The 17,749-nt window shown below is 46.7% G+C and overlaps 1 protein-coding gene across 1 annotated transcript in view; it reads right to left on the bottom strand.

The window, feature by feature from the left end:
* Window positions 1-17,749, bottom strand: part of IL17RA (interleukin 17 receptor A) — a 25,882-nt gene that overhangs the window by 5,574 nt on the left and 2,559 nt on the right. The window contains exons 2-9 of the mRNA XM_011984649.1: window positions 6,719-6,899; window positions 6,574-6,598; window positions 5,714-5,860; window positions 4,766-4,878; window positions 3,184-3,310; window positions 1,596-1,643; window positions 1,338-1,501; window positions 87-174 (exon numbers count right to left, since the gene is read on the bottom strand). Of these exons, the coding sequence (XP_011840039.1) occupies window positions 87-174; window positions 1,338-1,501; window positions 1,596-1,643; window positions 3,184-3,310; window positions 4,766-4,878; window positions 5,714-5,860; window positions 6,574-6,598; window positions 6,719-6,899 (893 nt within the window). The remainder of the gene's footprint in view (window positions 1-86; window positions 175-1,337; window positions 1,502-1,595; window positions 1,644-3,183; window positions 3,311-4,765; window positions 4,879-5,713; window positions 5,861-6,573; window positions 6,599-6,718; window positions 6,900-17,749) is intronic.

Consider the following 17,749-nt stretch of genomic DNA (forward strand, 5'->3'; position numbering starts at 1 on the left):
CTCTCCACCTGTGCACACTCCTCACTCCTGTTCACTCTACACTCACCACCTGTTGTGCTCCCTGCACCTGTCCACACCACACTCACCCACCTGCACTCGGTGGCGGCAGCACCCTTTCAGGTTGTGTAGAGTGAGTGTGACATTGGATCGCTGGTGGAAGTCCTCTGGTCTGGGCTGAGGAGAGAGGCAAGGATGGGTAAGGCTAGTTGGGTAAGAACACGCTGTGCCACTGCCACGGAGAAGCTGTCCAGGGCACCCCTTAGGTAGTGCAGGGGAGAAATACTTTTCAGGTTTCTGTTCCAGAAAACACTCCATTTTTGCATGGAAGCTGGTTTGTTGTAAATTCGTAAGTACACTTAGTAACTGGTAAGTCTCTCTCTGCTTTGGCTGCTGGGAATGGGGGCAACAAATCTGTGTTCATGGACATCAGTTGTACAGAACCACATAGCACACATTTCCTGCACTGAGCTGGCTTCATCGCATTGCCTTGTCTTTCTTTTTTTTAGAGATGGAGTATTGCTCTGTCGCCCAGGCTGGAGTACAGTGGTGCAATCTCAGCTCACTACCACCTCTGCCTCCCAGGTTCAAGTGATTCTTCTACCTCAGTCTCCCAAGTAGCTGGGACTACAGGCGTGTGCCAGCACACCTGGCTAATTTTTGAACTTTTAGTAGAGATGGGGTTTCATCATATTGGTCAGGCTGGTCTTGAACTCCTGACCTCAAGGGATCCACCTGCCTTGGCCTCCCAAAGTGTTGGGATTATAGGCGTGAACCACTGTGCCTGGCCTATTTTATGTCATTAATTTACTTTATTTATTTTTTCATTTTATTTTTTTAGAGACAGGGTCTCGGTCTGTCCCCCAGACTGGGTGCAGTGGTGCCATCATGGCTTACTGCAGTCTCGAACTCCAACTTCAAGCCATTCTCCTGCCTTGGCCTCCCAAAGTACTGGGATTACAGGTGGGAGCCACCGCGCCTGGACTTATTTCCTTATCTTTAGTTCCCCTTTGTCTCTATTTCCACATTTCTTTTTTTTTAAATCCTGAAATCCTTTTTGTAATAAACAAAGCAAAACAAAAAGAGGACAAGGGAGCATGTGGGGGAGGGAAGAACAAAAAGGACTGAGTCATGGGCAGGACAGAGTCAACTGCCTTTCTATCAACCATAAGATCACCGGGGAAGAAAAAGGGCAAGGCGCCATGATCACTACGGACTAAGCACAGCCCTGAGTCCCGAGCGTCTGGCAACACAGTTCTGTCAGACCAGCAGAGAAGAGACTCGGGGCTTGGAGGGGTGGTCCCGAGCTATGCTAGAGGGGTTGAAAATAGCAGAGTTACCGCAGGTACGTGGTGCATGTGCTCAAAGCAGCTGTGGTTCTCCATGTGCGGAAAACTGGTCAGCAGGATCTGGTAATGGGTAGATTCATTCCACAGGGTGAAGCCCACACGCAGCTGCTGGGCCTCCAGGGTCTCCACAGTGATGTTGGGGTCCCACAGGCTGCCTGCCAAGGTCACACGCAGGCTGGGAGTGAGGAGGGGCACACACATGTGCATGTGTGTGCATCCAAGTAAAGCTCTCCCGGGCCAGCCCGTTACCTGAGCTCATGCATGGCGTGGTTACCTTCATTCTGGTGTGCTCGCAGTCTGTCGGCCCAGAAAAAAGGAAACTCATTAAGCCTCTGCCTTAGGAAGTCTGTTCTTTCAGGCTCCTGACACCAGGAACAACACTTAATAAGTACACTTTTGTATCTTTTCCCCACTGGGAGCCTGTCCACAGGTGGCACCTTCAGAGTGAGATCCAGGGCTGGATCCACCTTGGCGTGAGTGCTAGCCTGCTTGTCTGATCCTCCGCTCTCAGGGAACCCTCCCGATTCAAGTGCATTCCTCCTGAGCTTGCTGTGGGTGACCAAGCAATCTTGGTCCCCTCCAGTTCCTTCTCTGCCCACCCACAGCTTCTTGTTCCCACTGCACCTGTCTTTGCACAGGCTGAGAAGACATGTGACAGGTGCGAATCACCATGGAGGGACAGGGACTGAGTCAGTCAACTTTAGGAACAGAAGTGAGAACTGAGGAGATTCACTTCTTCAACAAGTACTTATTGAGCACCAACTATGCACCAGGCCCTGTTCTTGGCACTGGAGGTACAGTGGTAAACAAGACAAAGCCCTGCTCCCTGGAGACTGAAACCCAGTAGAAGAGACCAATAAAAGCCAACGCACAGCATGCAGTACCAGTCAGGGAGTGATAAGCCACGTGCAGTGACATAAAGCAGGGTAAGCAGAGAGTGCGTGTGCATGCATGTGTGCAGGGTGTTCCCAGGATGAAGAAGGTCAACACCGTCCTTAACAAGCATTTCCTGACCACCTACTATATGCAAGGCAATTCATGAGGTTCTGGAGATTGTACAAATGGGCAGAAGACCTAGGCTTTGTTCTCAAGTGGCTTCCTGACATAGCTGGCTATGGACAGTGAGAACTGTAGGGAGACTGAGGCAGGAGAATTGCTTGAGCCTAGGAGTTCGAGGCTGCAGTGAGCTAGGATAGCAAAATTGCACTATAGCCTGGGTGACAAAGCGAGACCCTATCTCTATTAAAAACAAAAGGAGAGAAATGTAGGTAATAGCTGAGCTTCTGGGGAGGACAGAGAAGCAGAAGGCGCACATACATCAAAGGATGCCTGAGAAGAAAAGCCTGGCAGTAATCACAGGCAGGGTGGATAGGCACGGGGAGGAAAGCGCCATGCATGGGACGAGTGTTGGATGATGCAGGCGGAATGTGAGGTGGAAGGAGAAGAGCAAGTCACGGAGGCTGGGACCAGGCTGGAGGTAGAGGCTGCAACTTCTCCACGAGTGGCTTGTGGCTTGCGGCTTGCCTTTATGGTATTTTCTGGGCAGGACGGGTGCTTCTCTAGATAGAGGGAGGTACTTTGGTTCCCATAAAACTCCTAGGATCTTGGGTCAACATGCACTGTTGTGCCAACAGAGAATGGGCTCTGCCTCAGGGAATGGAGGCTGCAACACACACCAAAGAACTCCCAGTCCTGGCCTCTGTTTGTTCTGTGGGTTCCAGGTGCTGGCAATGCCAGCCACTGACTTGCTGAGCAGGGGGGCTGGCGTCTGTGCCACCTGGTGCCTCATTCTCACAGAGGCCATTGGGGAGGGAATGTCTTGGGAGGATGCTCTTACCAGGCACGAGGAAATTCTTGGACTGGTGGTTTGGGTCCCCGTCAGGGATGGGCTTGGGCAGGTTGTGAACGGTCACCTCATATTCCTGGTCAGGGTCAACCACAAAGTGGCTGAAGGTAAAACGCCACTGAAGAGAAGGGAGGAAGGAAAGGTGGACGGATTACACACACCCCTGTCACCCATCTGTGCCCAAAGACCCCCGTTCCCACCCACTCCCAAACATTCAGCCAAAAATAAGAATAAGCAAAAACCACAACAAAATCCGAGGTCAGGGAACTCAGTATCTTTGGCTTTTGTTTCCTCTGGTCCTTTCTGCCTATTTTTTTTTTTTTTTTAAACCTGGATCTGGCCTCATCAGTAGATAGTGAATAAGGCAAAAGAATTTGGGGAAAGTCGAAGTTGTCCTGCCCCTCCCACCTGCCCTCTCAAATTCTAGAACAATAGGTATGACAGGGCTGAGCCAGAGGACTTGGTGCTATGGAGATCTGGCACACACAAGGCAGGCAAAAACTATTTGTCAAATGATTCTTCCTCCTTAAATGGGAAAGTCAGGGATCTCTTGAGACCATTCTGGTGTAAAAAGGTGCAGAGGACAAGCTAGAGACCCCCACTCACCCTGGGCCAGCAGGCACCTTAGTTGCAACGATATTTGAATTTGTGCTAAGTTATTTTCTGGGTGGTAGAGATTATAGATATTGACTCCGTCCCCCATTCTAGTTACCCTGGTGGAGGGGCCAGGGGTCCTCTGCTTCTAAGTGGATGGAGAAACCTGGTTCTCACCATCCACATAGCAGTCAAGTTTGGGGGTCCTAATTTAACATCGGAGAGGGGTTCTGTCTTTGCTGCTTGAGTCTGTGGGAGATCTAACTTATTTTCAAGGGGCCATTTGCAGATTCAAACCAGTAGTCTTCAAACTAAGGCTTATATCATAATTACTTGAGGGTTAAGCACCCGTTGCTGGACCCCACCCTACGAGTTTCTGGCCTGGGAAGTCTGGGGTGGGGCCGCACATCTCTACCAAGTTCCCAGGTGAGACTGAGGCTGCTGACCTAGGGACCACACTTTGAGATCCACTGCTTTAAACAAACAAACAAGAATCAACATTTCACCATTTAGCTGTGAGCAGCAAAATGAGACTAAACTGTTGCAGTGCTCATTTGCCCACCTATGGCAGTTCTTTGGGCAGTTTTTCCTTCCTGAAGGTAGGCCCCAGCTTAATCCAATTTACACATAAAAGATGTTACACAAAGTTACACAAAGATGGCAGGAGGTAGGGCTGTGGAAGTTGTCTTCCAATTCAACTTCCTTTCAGAATGAATAGCTAGGTAAAGTGGGAAGAAAAAGTTGGGGTGAGTATGTGAGGGAAGCTTTCAGAAATATGCTCTGTCCCTCACTATTGCTCACGGGGGCCACACCACTTCTCTTTTGACTCTGTCCATCTCAGGCTGCCATTTTGAATTTCACAGACTCTCTCAGCACCTCTCAGTCTTCCCCACTCTAAATCAGGGTCTGAATTTGGGGACAACAAGTCTGTACTGGTGTAATCAGTGGAACACAATCCACTTAGGAGCTGTATTCTTACCCGCTTGTGGTGATGCCTCAGTTTGGACAGAAACTCAAACTTGACGCACAAACGTTCATTGGTGTTCAGCTGCAGGACAGATAACTCTGCACCCTCGAGGTATAGGATGCTGGCTGAAGGACAGAGGGAGAAGAGGAGACAAACAGATACAGATCAGCCAAGACAAGTGCTGGGTGTGTCACTTCCCTATCTGTTGTGGTTGTTCACTCCTAAAAGAAAATCTGCCCTGTCTTACCCAACTCTCCACATCCTGTTCCTTTCAGTTCGCTCTCTGGCCTCAGCCCACTGTCTTGCAGACAGTTATTTCCCAGCTAGGCAAGGAAAAATGACACTTTACACTGGGCTAGAAGTAAAGGCTTTACAAATTTGTGGTGAGGGCTTTGACAATCTGGCATGGGAGTCAAACACAGCCATCCCCACCATCCTCACGAGGTTGTGGCAGTCAGCAGGAGCACTGAGGGCGGGGACTTCCAAAAACAACTTCCCCCACGCCCCGTTCGCAAATCTGGGGCTAGTGCTCATAAGCCCCAATCGTCCCAATTCTATAACATAAACTCTCTATTCCTGAATAGGCTCGGGGGATGTTTTAGAAGTGCTGGCCCCTAAATTCAGGGAACAGGCTGACAAATGTGTTGCCATTTTCCACTTCATTTTTGGTACCGTAGTCACAAAATCAACTGCTTGCTTTTTTTTTTTCCTCAGGGTGCTAAAATTGTTAGGCTGAAGGAAGCCCTTTCATGAAGAGCGGTGTGATGAGAAGGTATCACTGTGGGTTAATATCTAAAATGCTGAACAAGTATGAACTGCATGAAATGATGGATCCTTATAGCATTAAATTTGAACCCTCATGTCTGAGCACAGAACTGAGAGCCCAATCCTGAGCCTGACTAGGAGAGCCACTTGGAGGTGGGGAGAATCCCCCAAGGCCCTGCTGGCAGGCCCACTCACCGTCTGTCTGCAGTGTCCATTCGATGTGAGCCACGGGGAACAGGTCGCCTTGCTGGGTGTGGGCAAAGCGCAGCTGGATCTGCAGGTCCTTTGGGGAGGAGGGGGTCAGGTTTCGAGGGTGAATCCAGCTGTCATCTAAGCAGGTACCTGGCAGCCAGGGAAAAGCAGCACTCAGAGACTTATAGCCAAGACCCTGAGATGGCCCAGCAGCAAGTACAGAGAGCTAGACAGCAAACAGCTCAGGGGCCTGCGACCTTCCAGCCTGTGGCCCTCGGCCGTGTCCTCAGCTTTACTGCCCTGCTCCCTCTTTTCTAACGTTTACTGGGGTCACTGCAAACCTCTCAAGTCTAAAGGGAATTTTGGGAGAGAAGACAAAGTACATGAGTTGATTCTGAGATGAAGCTGTGATTGGGAATAAGGGCACAGGAGGGATGCAGTTGTAGTAAGAGTTGCTTTATTTTTATATGTCAGGGGTCTCTAATTGGCTTAGACACTTGAATATGTGCCTCCTCTTTGAATTAAAATACAACAAAATCAACACCACAGATGTCTCTCACTTTACAGTGACAAGCTGTGGCAAATCAAATTATATTATAGATACAGTAGGACAGCACCCCAGAGAATACTTTCACAATCCAAATGACAGTTCTGTTTCTCCTTTCCTGACTTTTGCATAATGAATGTTCTCGACAGGAAGCGCAGGTGCACGCATCCACAGTTCTCCGGGAACCCTCCTGCGGATGGCTGTAGCTCACAGCCTGAACCTGGAGTGGCATGGCAGGGCTTCTGTCAGAAGTTGGCACCAGGCTCTCACTTGATTAACAAGGCAACAAGAAGAAGATCAGAAAAAGATGACTTACTGTTCTTGACTGTGCAGTTTAGCCCCTGTGGAAAAAAGAGGGTGGTTATTACAGTTGGGAAAGGGCTTGAATTCACCCGCCAGGGCCAGACGCTCTCCGCTGGCTCATTCTCAGGAATGCTGTTTACACAGCTCGCCCTTCTCACTTTTTGGGGAATAGGATGAGGAGTGAGTCCAGTGGACGGCAAAGGGAACGGTGTTTTATGAGGAACTGCTACGAGCTGGGGCCCTGACAGTTTTAAAAGACACTGAGAGGGTTCTCTTGGAGGGTCCTGGGAAAAGGGCCCCTTGGTCTCCCGAGGTTTCCAACCTTCCTGGATAACACCGCTGCAAGAGGTGCGAAAGGGGTGAGGGGCAATATTTACAGTTTCTGTGACAGATCTGTTGGGGAACATTCACTAAGTCCCTACAAGTCTCTAGGGAAAGTGTGCCAGGCCCTGTTCCAGGTGGTCATGACGAGGTATTATCCTCAGTCCATTTTGCAGATGAGGAAGCTGAGGCACCCATGTTACATTATATTGCCTCCCTCCTGGGCAGGATGTGTTAACTTTCCAACCCTGACGAGATCCTGATGGCCAAATTTAGAAGCCCTAGTAGGTAAATGTAACCATTAGGCTTATGTGTTGCCGGCTGACCTACTTTGGAAAACACACATACACACACACACAAATACACACCTGGAACCTGGGGTTGAGTCCCCTCCCCCAGCTTTAATTTATCCAACTATAAAATCAGAATAATCACAGTACCAACTCTACAGCACTGATGAGCATTAAGTGATAGAAAGAGAAATGCAGAACTTTGGGGTGAGGGTGGGTTGGTGCTGACGGTGTGCCTGTAGAGAGCCATTCACTTTTCCCTTCTAGTATGTCTGCATTATAAAACTTTTCAAACGGTGGGAATGTAGCCACGGACTACACAACCGAATGAATCTCAGTGCTGCGGCACTGCTAGACAGGCAGCTCCCTAGAAGCACTGGGAGAATCACTATGCCCAGAATCACCTCACTGCCTGTGAAATGAGGCAAACTGTGCCCTGTGTCTGGTTCCTAAGGGGTGCTCTGTAACTCATGGCCCCCTTCTCTGTAGCCTGGCATAGAGTACGAGCTTAATAAATGGAAGCTACTATTATGATGAGCAGAGGCCCCCACTCATTCAGACTTGGTGGTGCAGCAAGGGGAGGCCCGAGAAGGAGCTCAGGCTCAGGTGTCTCCAGTTCTCTAACCGGCAAAATAGACCAAACGCATCCCGCGGTGGAAAGTCAGATGCTGAGGCGGACCAGAAACACAATCTCAAGGTCAACAAAGTGACTGGTGAGAGTAGGGTGCTGGCGCTGATACTCTTCTCTCTCTTGAGAGGGAGCAAAGAGGTAGGGCTACGCACAGGAGAAGACCCCATGCCACCAGGGTTCACTTACAGAGTGGTCACACACAGGATGACATCTGCATGCACCCAGGATTGACTCTGAGCGAGCTACTTCACCTGGATCCTCCCTCTCTGGGACCCCAGTTCATAAGCGCTCCTGGCCCTGTTCAGCTCCTGAATTCTCCCCTACAGGTCCCGGGCAAGTACCACCACCCCACTAGGGGGCTCCGCACATGTTCCCAACAAAATCCATCTGGCTGCCTAGGCTCACACTAATAAATGTCACTCTTTCCTAAATGGTGAGAAGATTAACTCCCCTGAGTCCTCTCATTTCTCCTCTCCCTTAAAATTCCTAGGATGTGGAGGATAAAAAAGTGGTTCTTTCACCTTGAGATGGGGAGCTCTTCTAGAGAAGGCAAACAGATAGATCGTTTGGAGTAACTTCCTACTAGCCACTGGGAGCTACTCAAAAACACTGCAGGATGTGCCCATGATGAAAAGCTCTTGTCTTCATGAAGACCAAGAGGAAGGCGGAAGGGTCTGACAACACAGTTGGTTGATTCCCAGTGGTGCAGGCAGGTGTCCTCCTCTCATTCCTGAGCTGCAGGGAAATAGTGGGTATGCCCTATGGAATACTGTTTTTGGTCTTGGTTTCTGATACTTGTGGTTGCATATAAGTCTTTTACTTCGGTTACTATTAGGTTTATAGTTTTCATTCAAAACAGCTCCGAACCTTATCATATACCTCTCCAGAACTGATTACTAGGTTTGGCGCATTGTTCTTTTGATATTCTGCTAGATTACATTTGCAAATATTTTATTTAGCATTGCATGGATTTATGTTCATAAATGAGATGGGTCCATACTTTTTCTTTTTGTATAAGATTTGTCAAGTTTTAGAATTAAACTTATACTAGCTTTTAAAAAACTGGATAGCTTCCCCTCTTTTTCTGTGGTAATGAATGCTCATCAATAGAGAATGGCTGAATTAAGGTGAGATCTAGTTTAAATCTAAATGTCTATCAAACTGGAAATGGTTGAATAGATTGCTATCTACAATGGAATATTATGCAAATATTAAAGAGAATGAGAATTAGTTGCATAGACATCTGTTGGCCTGCAGATGGCTGGAATGTGTTGATGAGTGAGGAAAATAAGTTGCAAATAACTTTTTATAGTATGATCCCAATTTCTATGGAAACAAGTCATGAAAAAGATCTCCCAGAATATATATATGAGTATAACTTAACTGAATAAGAATAGAAACATGTGAACAGGTATGTATCAGGTGTTAACACAGTTTGCTGGGGGCAAAGGGGACAGAAGCAGAGGAGATGGCATGAGGGAAGATAAGGGGAAAAAAGATTTAATCAAAACTGAAAAATATACATATAAGTGAAACATAGAATAAAAATTCTGTTAGAGGTAATAGGCATTGACCATACACACATATTTTCTCCCTCTCTCCAAACAATATAACAATTATAGGAAAGAAATTTTTTTTTTTGTAAATTCTCAAAGACCAAAGAGCCAAACTCAGTGGACAAGAGATGTGAACAAAATTTTAAAAGTCCTTTCCAACTTGGCCCCAGCAACATAGCTCCTGTAAAGAAGGGTGCTGGCCGGGCGCAGTGGCTCATGTCTGTAATCCCAGCACTTCTGGGAGGCTGAGGTAGGTGGATCACCTGACATCAGGAGTTCGAGACCAGCCTGGCCAAGAGATGGTGAAATCCTGTCTCTACTAAAAATACAAAAATTAGCTGGGTATGGTGGCGTGTGCGTGTAGTCCCAGCTATCTGCGAGGCTGAGGTGGAACAATTGCTTGAACCTGGGAGGCAGAGGCTTCAGTGAGCCAAGACTGTGCCACTGTACTCTATCCTGGGCGACAAAGCGAGAATCTGTCTAAATAAACAAACAAACAAACAAACAAAGGGCTATTCTGTCACCTGCCACCAATGAGGTGGTGACACCAGAATATGAATGGTTTCACAAGCACACACATGGAGTGGACGTCAAGCAGTGTGCCCCTTTGTCACTCAAAGAGACCCAGAACTTTGCCTTGAAGGAGATGGGGACTCCAGATATGCTAACACCAGGCTCAACAAAGCTGTCTGGGCCAAAGGAATAAGGAACGTTCTATCTGTATCCATGTGCAGTTGTTCAGAAAGCATGAGGGTGAAGATTCACCAAACAAGCTGTATATTTTGGTTACCTGTGTATCTATTACCACTTTCAGAAATTGACAGTCAGTCACTATGGATGAGAACGATGTTGTTGTCAAATAAAATTATAAAACCTCAAAAATGAACAAATGAATGAATGAATAAATAACTGTTCAAGTGGCAGCAGAGTAGGCAGCTGGCTCGTGCCGAGTGGAGGAACTTCTGTCTGAACGCTGCAAAAGGGAGTTACTGATAAGGAGGCCAGGGGCCCCTCAGAACCTTATAACCCTCAGGGCTGAGGGGCAGGGAGAATTAAGTGAAGGTCTACGTATAGAGTGTTGGGAACCTTATCTTCTCTTTCCCTGCTCTGATCTCAAAATGCTGGCAACCAGGCCCAAAGAAAAGACTTCCACATTTCAGCATTTGGAGGTCACCCAATAGGCCAGGTTCACCATTAGCCTGATCTCCTACACAGTAAAGTCCAAGGTTCAATAAACCTTAACTACACAGAGCATTTAATCAGCTCTTAGGACTTCATTCTTAAAATATTCTCAGACATCCAAGGAATACCAGATATTTGAGATAGGTTTTCTGTATGAAAAATAGATCAAAACAACTAAAAAATACTCCTGGAAGAAAAAAAAAAAAACACAAAAAACCCCCAAAAACCAATGCTGTTAACATGATTAAAACAGACAAGTAAAATTCTTCTAGCCCCGAAGAGATACAACACTGCATCTGTGAAACAAGGGCAGGACACTGTGGAGAAATGAGTAGGCAGAGAATGAAAACTGAACCCTGAAACTCAATAGAAGAAGTTCTACTGAATAAAAATTCAATAGACGGGTTAGTCTATGAAATTGAGGACATTTCTCTGAAAGTACAAATAGAATAGGAAAAAAAAACATGATTTTTTTTTTTTTTTGAGACAGAGTATTGCTTTGTCGCCAGGCTGGAGTGCAGTGGTGTGATCTCAGCTCACTGCAACCTCCGCCTCCCGGGTTCAAGCTATTCTCCTGCCTCAGCCTCCTGATTAGCTGGGATTACAGGCATGTGCCACCACGCCCAGCTAATTTTTGTATTTTTAGTAGAGATGGGGTTTCACCATGTTGGCCAGGATGGTCTTGATCTCCTGATCTCGTGATCCACCCACCTCGCCCTCCCAAAGTCCTGGGATTACAGGCGTGAGCCACCGCGCCCAGCGGAAAAAAATATATGATTATTAGAGATTCAATTCAGGAAACAAAATATGATTGACTAGATTTCTAGAAGGAGATTAATGAAAAAACAGAAGGAAGAAATTACTTTTTAAAAAAGGAAAGAAAGAAAGAAAGAAAGAAAACATTCTGGAAGTGAAGGACACATATTCCCTGAGAGTGTGGAAAAACTCAAACTGTATTTTTCCTTTGCCCTCACATCACCACAACAATCAACAGAAGTCACAGAAGACTTCTGTGACTACATATTGGGGGTGGTTTTCTTCCCACCACCAAACGAGCAATCAATTCTGCAGCAGACACCAGCTGGGTATCCTCCAATTTAATTCTGACACTATTTGGAGACAGCATCATATCCCACAGGTTGAGTGCTCAGTCCCCAAGACTGCCCATCCCCTAGACACCAGCGGTAAGTCTGGGCCTCCAGAACTTCTAAGACCAACTGGGTTCAATTTGAGGTTCTCATGCTCCTCTCTTTCAGTTCAATTAATTTGCTAAAGCTGCTCAGAGAACTCAGGGAAACACATTTACCAGTTTATTTTAAGGATATCACAAATAATACAGAAGAAAAAAAAATGCATAGGATGAGGTATAGGGGAAGGAGTGCAAAGCTTCCATGCCCTCCTCAGGTGTACCACCCTCCAGGAGCCTCCACATGTTCCACTACCTGAAAGCTCTCTGAACCCCGTTCTTTTGAGTTTTTAATGGAGGCTTCCTGTGAGCATGATTGATTAAACCACTGGCCATTGCAACTTCCCAGATGTGAAGGGTAAAGGGGCAGGGCTAAACGTCCCAGCTCTCTAATCCTACCTTGGTCCTTCCCGTGACCAGCCCCCATCCTGAAGCTGCCTAGAGGCTGCCAGCCACCAGTCAGTCATTAGTATATAAAAGATACAATTTTGGAGATTCTAAGGATTTTAGGAGTACTATGCCAGAAAAAGGGGTTGAAGACCAAATACATATTTCACAGTATCACACTGCCAAATTAAAAAGGTAACTAAATGGCCTGTACAAAAACAACAAAAAGACCCAGACCAAGACCCCAAATCTTGAAACTGTTGTAATATCAGGAATAAAAAGAAGACCCTAAAGGTTTCCAGAGTGTCATAAAAAACAGATAAGAAACATAGTAACATTGACTTTCTTAGCATCTGTATTGTTTGCTAGAAGGCAATCAAGCAATGCTTTCAAAATTCTGAGGGAAAATTATCTTTAACACAGAATTTTCATACTCAGCCAAATTATCAGAAAAAGGTATGAGGGTAGAATAAAGATATTTTGACATGAAAAGACTTAACATATATGTTCCTGATATATATGTCTAATCCATCCCTCATACATATTCTTAGGAAATTACAGGATGCTATTCTCCAGCAAAATGAAGGAGTAACCCCTGAGGAAGAAGACACAGGATCCAGGACATGGGAGATTTCACCATGACAGGATGTCTGCTCTGGTCTAGACCTGTTGTGCCACAGGTCTAGAGAGCACAGACCTTGTTGGGGCTGGAGAACAGAGTGCTCTAGGAGGAAGTTCTCCGGGGACAGGCGGGGATGGAACTGATGGAATATCTGATGATTTGGAGGGGGAAATGATATAACAAGTCTGATAGAACAAAATTAAGACTAGTTACAGGAAAATTATGCAAGTGAAGAATTAAAGCAATTATTATCTCTGGGGCAGGAGGGGAGGGGAATTGTACCAGAAAAAAAATATAATCAAGGTACACTTACTTGCCTCAGCAAAGATTACTTGTTATAATAATACAAATGCTGACTATTAATTTAACTAAAATTATGATTTAACTATAATAAAAGATAGGGAGAAGTGGTGGCAGAAAGATAATGTAATTTTCATCTATTAGAAGTCAATAGATAATACCTAAATTTAACATATCATGAATTAACAGTATAAGCATGTTTAGAAATATGGAGGCATATGTCAGAAGAATTAACTAAAGGAATCATATTTGGGGAGCAGGTTTAGGGGTGGCGCAGGGATCTGCTGTTTTTTGTTTTAAGCATCTTAGTACCATTTTTAAAGGAGGATCACCATACATAACTTGACAAAAATTAATGAAAAGATAGAAGTTTATTTATGATGTAATGCCAAACAAATGAAAGGATTGAAAAGTAAGATAAATGAATAAAAACATTAATTTGTTTAGTGGAAGAAACAGTAGACTTTTTTTCCTTATAATTTAATTTCACAGCTCACGCCTGTAATCCTAGCACTTTGGGAGGCTGAGGCAGGTGGACTGCCTGAACTCAGGAGTTCGAGACCGGCCTGGCCAACAAGGTGAAACCCTGTCTCTACTAAAATACAAAAACTTAGCCAGGCATAGCTGCATGCACCTGTAGTCCCAGCTACTCGGGAGGCTGAGACAGGAGAGTTGCTAGAACCTGGGAGGTGGAGACTGCAGTGAGCTGAGATTGCACCCCTGTACCCCAGCCTGGGTGACAAAGCGAGACGCCGCCTCTAAGAAAAAAAAATTAAATATAGAATTACATTACATTTTAAATAAAGCAAAAAAAAAAAAAGTGTTTGGGATCTTCTTTGGATATTACTAAGACGTATCTTCTCTTGTCCAACAAATTCCTCTCCAATAGTCATCCCTAATGTCAAACCACTCATTCTTTTTTTTTTTTTTTGAGACAGGGTCTCACTCTGTCGTGCAGTGGCATGCTCAGGGCTCAGTGCAGTATTGACCTCTTGGGCTCAAGAGATCCTCCCACTTCAGTCTCCTCAGTAGCTTGGACTAGAGGCATGAGCCACACTTGGCTAATTTTTGTGTTTTTTGTAGAGACAGGGTTTTGCCATGTTGCCCAGACTGGTCTTGAACTTCTGGGCTTAAGTGATTCCCCTGCCTCAGCCTCCCAAAATGCTAGGATTACAGGTGTGGGGCCACTGCCATTCTTTAAAAATAGCAGAATCAGAACATTATGTATGAGCTACCTGCTTGTGAATGGCATTACATAAGGCCTCTTGCAGAAATCAGAGGGGGGATGTCATGAAAATGAAGGTGACAGCAGCTGATGTTTACTGAGCTCCTCTTTTGTGCCAGGCATCATGCTAAGCACTTTGTACATATATCTCATTTGATCTTGACAACAATCCTGTGAGCTAAGCACCCTTATCCCAATTGTACTGATGAAAAAACTAAGACCCGAGGAGGTTGGGTAAGTGGCCCAAGGTCCCACAGAGGTGGCACTCGCATGACAAAGTTTTGCTCCAGAATACATGATCTTAATTACTGCTGTCTTCTCTCTCTAAATAACAAAAAGGGCCAGGTGCGGTTGCTCACACCTGCAATCCCACTATTTTGGGAGGCCGAGGCGGGCAGATGAGGAGTTCGAGGCCACTCTGGCCAACATAGTGAAACCCTGTCTCTACTACAAAAATTTAAAAATTGGCCAGGTGCATTGGCTCACGCTTGTAATCCCAGCACTTTGGGAGGCCAAGGCGGGTGGCTCATTTGAGGTCAGGAATTTGAGACCAGCCTGGCCAACACTGTGAAACCCCAACTCTACTAAAAGTACAAAAATTAACTCGGCGTGGTGGCACACACCTGTAATCCCAGCTACTTGGGAGGCTGAGGCAGGAGAATCGCTTGAGCCTGGGAAGTGGAGGTTGCAGTGAGCTGAGATCGCGCCACGGCACTCCCATCTGGGTGACAGAGTGAGAGCTTTTCTCAAAAAAATATATAAAATAAAATAATTGGCTGGGTGCAATGGCTCACACCTGTAATTCCAACACTTTGGGAGGCCGAGGTGGGCGGATCACTTGAGGTCAGGAGTTCCAGATCAGCCTGGCCAACATGGTGAAACCCCATCTCTACTAAAAATAACAAAAATTAGCTGGGCATCATGGTGCACGCCCGTAGTCCCAGCTACTTGGGAGGCTGAGGCAGAAGAATTGCTCAAACCTGGGAGGTGGATGTTGCAGTGAGCCGAGATGGTGCCACTGCACTCTAGCCTGGATGACAGTGACTTTCCGTCTCAAAAAACAAAAATTAGCTGGGTGTGGTGGCGGGCGCCTGTAATTCCAGTGACTCGGGAGGCTGAGGCACAAGAATTGCTTGAACTCGGGAGGTGGAGGTTGCAGTGAACTGAGATTGCACCACTGCACTCCAGTCTGGGTGACAGAGCGAAACTCTGTTTCAAAATATAAATAAATAAATAAATAAATAAATAAATAAAGGGACACCTCCAATAGGCCACTATGCTCTACCCACAAGGTGAAGGTTTTTTGTTTTTTTTTTTTTTGAGACGGAGTCTTGCTCTGTGCCCCAGGTTGGAGTGCGGTGGCGCGATCTCGGCTCACTGCAAGCTCCGCCCCCCGGGGTTCACGCCATTCTCCTGCCTCAGCCTCCCCAGTAGCTGGAACTACAGGCACCCGCCACCACGCCGGGCTAGTTTTTTGTATTTTTTTAGTAGAGACGGGGTTTCATGGTGTTAGCCAGGATGGTCTCGATCTCCTGACCTTGTGATCCGCCCGCCCTGGCCTCCCAAAGTGCTGGGATTACAGGCTTGAGCCACCGTGCCCGGCCAAGGTGAAGGTTAAGAGGAAGAAATGAAAGACTGTATTAAATTCTGTGCCTCAGTGAACACTACTGAGTGCCTGATAGAGAAAGTGGGCTTTGAACTTACAAGCATAGCCTGCTCTCAATCTCACCTTAGCACTCATTAGCTGTGCGACCTTGGGCCAATAACCCAGCCTCTCAAAAGCAGGTTCATCCTGCCAACCTTGTAAGCTGTCATGAGCATGGGATGAAGGGATACTTGTGAACCACCGGCACAGTGCCTGGCATAAAGAACACAACTTTGTAGACTCTGGAAGACTGGCGTGATGAAAGTGGCTTCTGGCAAGCAGAAGGTAAAAGTGTTAAACTGAGCAGCTGTTCTACAACCGCAAGTCAAAACCGCAAACGCTCAGGAAAAAAGACTCTGTAATGAAATACACATCCTGTCTATGAAATCATGTGTTAACATTCGCCCTGACCAACTCTTAAGTTGCTGCTGTCTTTCCTATGGGCATGCCTCCAGGCTGGCGGTCATGGGAAACCTGTATGACGCCTAGGCAGGGAGAAGGGCTAACCAAAAGGAAATGCCCAGGGAAATACAATTATTGATGGTTTCTCGTGTATTGATTTCTGTGGGGAAATCAGTCATCCGGGTTTTGAGGTGCTAACCCCAAGCAGCTGGAACCAGCGCTATGGTTGGTCTCAGCTTGCCACTACTTTCCAAGCAGAGCTGACCATTCTGTCCTTCATTCATGCATTCTTTTGTTCAGTCAACACATATGTATCAAGCCCCCACATCCTGTGCTCCAGCACTGAGCTACGACCAGGACAGGTGTGCAGAAGCCTCCTCCCTGTCTGAGGATAGTCATAGAGGGCTAAATTGAACTGGGCTTTGGACAGACACTTACATTCTGGAAAGTGGCATGGACTTCCTTTGAGAAGGCTCACCCAGTCCTGCCTTTGTGGAAATGAGGGAACCCAGGGCCAGGCAGCCTCAAAGCCCAAGACTGCAGAGACAGTAAGTGCGATGCTGTCTGCAAAGCCAGGTCCTCTGGCCACCTCTGTGGCCTTCCCTCCCTCATTGCATCCACTAAAACACTAGTGAGGGAGAGAAATTTGAAGGGTGTGTTTTCTTTCTTTTTAAAACAACTAGTCAGTGGAGCCCAGAGCTGTCTATCTCTGGAGATGAGCTGTCTGTGAGACAGGTATATACAGAAGAGTGAGAGGAAGGAAGAGAACGAGAGACTGCAGATAAATATGAACAGCAAGCGTCTCTCTCCAGCCCTCCCTGGAGCCAGGCTGTGCTTCTGCTCCTGACTTGCAGTTGCTTCACTGTGCAGTGAAGGTCAGAGCTCAGCTCCCACGCCACACACAGGGGAGTCCCATCCCCACTTCTCGCATCTTTTCTCACTGTCCTATTACACAGATCCTCCATTCCGGCCACACACCGTATCCTGTCCCACCTAAGGACCTTGGCTGAGGCCCTTTCCACCACCTGGAATGCTCCTGCTACCCCCACAGGGATGCCCAAATGCCTTTTCCATGACGGACACCCCAACTGGAAGGAATTTTTCTTTTTCCTGGAATTCCGTACACATACCAGTTGTGCAAGTAGCTTTGCTAGACAGTTCCCTAACTTCAAGCCTCGTTCCTCCCCGAGATGGGTTAGGTCCCTGGATATTAGGGTCTCCAGAGTATTTATTTATAGTTCCAGCTCCCAGTATGGCGCCCTGTACTCTGCGGGCACCTGAAGAATGGCTGTCAACCCAGGCGCACCAACCCTCCGTATCAGAACGCTTCATACACAGCCTGCAGGAGGGACCAGCAGGGCAGAGGGACCTGCTTCGCCCAATAGTGGAAGTCACAGGATATTTCTCAACATCACTCACATTAAAAACATCTTTTTTTTTTT

The sequence above is a fragment of the Mandrillus leucophaeus genome, unplaced genomic scaffold (assembly GCF_000951045.1).
Source record: "Mandrillus leucophaeus isolate KB7577 unplaced genomic scaffold, Mleu.le_1.0 Scaffold270, whole genome shotgun sequence".
Lineage (NCBI taxonomy): Eukaryota > Metazoa > Chordata > Mammalia > Primates > Cercopithecidae > Mandrillus > Mandrillus leucophaeus.